Genomic DNA, 3,993 nt, shown 5'->3' with positions numbered 1-3,993 from the left:
TCACGTCTACATACCCCCATGTACTTCCTCCTGGGAAATTTTGCCTTTCTTGAAATCTGGTATGTTTCCTCCACTATTCCTAACATACTAGCCAACATTCTATCTACGACCAAAGCCATCTCATTTTCAGGATGCTTCCTGCAGTTCTATTTTTTCTCTTCACTGGGTACAACTGAATGCTTCCTCCTGGCAGTAATGGCTTATGATAGGTACCTGGCCATTTGCCGCCCCTTACATTACCCTGTCATCATGACTAGGAGGCTTTCTTGCATTCTGGTATCTTCATGCTGGCTCATTGGATTCCTTGGGTACTCAATCCCTGTCTTCTCCATCTCCCAACTTCCCTTCTGTGGTTCTAATATCATTGATCACTTCCTCTGTGACATGGACCCATTGATGGCTTTGTCCTGTTCCCCAGCTCCTATTACTGAATTTATTTTTTATGTCCAAAGTTCCTTTTACCTGTTTTTCACTCTTGCGTACATTCTTTGGTCCTATGTTTTGTTGCTCAGGGCTGTTTTTCAGGTTCCTTCTGCAGCTGGCAGGCGAAAGGCCTTCTCTACCTGTGGTTCCCATTTAATTGTAGTGTCACTGTTCTATGGGACAGTAATGGTAATGTACGTGAGTCCTACATATGGCATTTCAACTTTGATGCAGAAGATCCTTACACTTGTATACTCTGTAATGACTCCTCTCTTTAATCCTCTGATTTATAGTCTTCGTAACAAGGACATGAAACTTGCTCTGAGGAAAGTTCTGTTAGGAATGAGAATTGTCAAAAATATATGAGTCAAAGTTGTATCATACTTACATGTTCTAATAAAAAACAAACTGGAGATGTATGAAGATGTATTAATTCATTCAACTATCTTTACTCTTTGTTCTATTTTTTTTTTGAGGCCTGGCTAGCCTCAAACTCACTCTCTAGCCAAGAATGACCTTGAAAAGATCTGATTCCTCTGCCTCCATATTCCAAGTACTAGGATTATGGATGTGTACTACCATGCTAGGCTTTAAACTTGTTTTCCAAACTCAGTGATATTTTTAAAAGTCTAAATAAAATGTGATTCCTATGTAGGATGTTCTCCTACTCAGGTGCCCATTTTTTTTCATTGAAAACCTCCATCATTGTGACAGGACAATGAAGTCAACTTTATTTATAGTTGTGTTGAGATTAGTATTTTCAAGATGAAAGCTAAAAATTGCTTTTCAGTTCCAACTAAGGTATCATATGTGCTGGAAATAAAGACGATTTGGTTCAGTTCAATTTTCAGAACTGGAAAAAGAGACATGGTTTAGAATCTAGACCAAAAGAATAAAGAGGTGAAGCTTTTGTACGAGAATATGGACTAATCTTCAGAGTACTTCTACTAGAACTATTTCAGTGTCTGATGAGAGGCTTAGTGGGCGTAGTATCTTCCCACAAAGCCTAATGTCCTGATTTCAATCCATAAGGCCCATGCAGTAGAGAGGAGAAATCTACTCCTACACGTTGTCTTTTCTCTTTCACATGGGTGCAGTTGCTTATACTCCTCCAACATAATTAAATAGAGGGTATAATTTAAAAATTCATTTCCAGCTGGGCGGTGGTGGCGCACGCCTTTAATCCCAGCACTTGGGAGGCAGAGGCAGGTGGATTTCTGAGTTCAAGGCCAGCCTGGTCTACAGAGTGAGTTCCAGGACAGCCAGGGCTACACAGAGAAACTCTGTCTCAAAAAACAAAAAAAAATTTCATTTCCGATATAGAAAGCATACTTACTAACACTGTCTTAAACAGAAATTTCTAAAAAACTCTAAGGATTCTGACATTAATAATGAGGCAAATAGCTTGAAAATAGGTGGTTAGCATGCTATCATATAACACTAAAGACCATAAAAATGATAGTAGGATATGGAAGGTCGATGATGATCTAATAGTATCATCTGGATTTTAATCTAGTTTTATTATTTTCCTTTTTTTTTACTATTTTATTTATAGTTATTTAGCTTATTTTGATTATGGTTCCCCTCCCCTATCTGCTTCCAGATCATTTTTACCTCCTCACTGATTCAACTCCATTCTTTCTTTCTCATTTTCTTTAGAAATGAAACAGAAAAAAAAGACTAAAAAATAGTAAAAAAAAAAAGCATCAAACACATACACACACACACACAAAAACCTTAAAACACAAAATATGAAACCGTAGCATACAAGCAATAGAACAGGAAGATAAAAATGCCCAAATAAAGCAACATGAGACAGAGAACAAACACTCCCCAACCCCAAATCAAAAAAATCCCAAAACAAACCAACCTACTACGAAGCATGAGGTCTATGCTAAGTTTATATACCCAGTGAGACTCCATTGTAGAAAACGATTTCTTTTCTATAGGCAGTTGTCAATTGGAGAGAGCTTACTGATTAGGGATGGGAGTTCCTGTCTACTTCCACTTTCAGCACTGGGACCATATCTGGCCTGAATCTATGCAGACTTTGTGCATGCTGCCACAGTTCCTGTGAATTCATATGAGTATCAGATCAGTTGCTGTGTCTTGAAGACACTGTTTCCTTGGTGCCTTCTGTAGTGGTTTGAAAATGCTTGGCCCAGGGAGTGGCACTGTTTGGGGGTGTGGCCTTGTTGGAGTATGTGTGTCAATATGGGCTTGGGCTGTAAGACCCTCATCCTAGCTTCCTGGAAGCCAGTCTTTTCCTGTTTGCCTACAGATGAGGATGTAAAATTTTCAGTTCCACCTGCACCATGCCTGCTTGGATGCTGCCGTGCTCCTGCCTTGATGATAATGGACTGAACCTATGAACCTGTAAGCCAGCCCCAGTTAAATGTTGTCCTTTATAAGACTTGCCTTGGTCATGGTATCTGTTGACAGCAGTAAAAGCCTAACAAAGACATAAATTAGTACCAAGGACTGGGGTATTGGTATGATAGGGATGGCCATGCTTTTGTTTGGAAAAATGTGGATTTTGGGAATTTGGAAGCAGTGGAATCCTTTAAGTGGGGCTTAATGGGCTATCTTAGTAGAAGTATGGAAGTCTTTGTTGCTAAGAGTGATTTGAATTGTGCAGACCTGGCCCAAAGAGGTTTCAGTGTAGAAGAGTTCCAGTATGTGGCACAGAGACTGTTTTTATGGTTTTTGGTAAAGAATGTGGCTGCTTTTTGCCATTGTCCAAAGAGCCTGCCTGAGCCTAGACTCTTTGGTAAACAGATTTTGATTAATAGCTTTGAAAAAGGAAGTCTCTAAACATTCTGGTATAAATTCTGTTGGGTGGTTACTAAGGTTCATTTTTTTTTGAAATTTTAAAAGATAACTTTTATTCAATAAACACAAGGTTTATAAACACATCTCATGAATACTATGATATGATTATTGTTCATTTAATGTCAACTTGTCACAAATTAGAATTGCCTGAGTAGCAGCCTTACCTGAAGAAATCTCCCTATTGCCCTCATGTGACATGGCAATGCCCACCCCATATATGGGCAGCATCTTCAGGTAGCAACCCAGCCTCTCCAAAAGGGAGTATTTCAAAGAGAATTTTATTGTCTCCCCTTCTGCTCTGTTGGCTGTCCCCTTTGCTCCTTGAGCTGATTTGTCCTGTTGTTAAGGCAGCTAGTTCCTTCACTCCTATCAGAACCAACATTTTCAAGCTTCCATCCTGAAATATGGACTGGCTGCTCTCAAGGAACTTTCCAGGATCCCTGCCAAACTAAGACAACTGAGGTACCACAGACTGTAGTATGAGTAACTATGGATTGTCTCCCCACAGTGAGAGACAGCTATTCTGGGACTACTCTAACTGTTGAGACACCAGCCAGCCTCAAGAACAGAGCTTCAGATTCTCTTCTCTCCTCTCCTCTCCTCTCCTGTCCTCTCCTCTCCTGTCCTCTCCTCTCCTGTCCTCTCCTCTCCTCTCTTCTCTCTCTCCCCTCCTCCTATCTCATCTCTCTCTCTCTCTCTCTCTCTCTTTCTCTCTCTCTCTCTCTCTCTCTCCCTCCC

At 40.2% G+C, this 3,993-nt stretch overlaps 1 protein-coding gene across 1 annotated transcript; it reads left to right on the top strand.

Annotated features, from left to right (window-relative positions):
* Positions 1–6: 6 nt before the first annotated feature.
* LOC114639762 (olfactory receptor 11H4-like) lies at positions 7–789 on the top strand (the record flags this gene model as incomplete). Its single annotated transcript, XM_028788533.1, has 1 exon — positions 7–789. A coding segment is annotated over one exon (783 nt), but the record flags the coding sequence as incomplete, so codon positions are not given.
* Positions 790–3,993: the final 3,204 nt, after the last annotated feature.

The sequence above is a fragment of the Grammomys surdaster genome, unplaced genomic scaffold, assembly GCF_004785775.1.
Source record: "Grammomys surdaster isolate TR1022 unplaced genomic scaffold, NIH_TR_1.0 125750, whole genome shotgun sequence".
In the NCBI taxonomy this organism is placed as follows: Eukaryota; Metazoa; Chordata; class Mammalia; order Rodentia; family Muridae; genus Grammomys; species Grammomys surdaster.
Note: the sequence above shows the minus strand (reverse complement) of the source record. Positions and strands in the feature narration are given on the sequence as shown.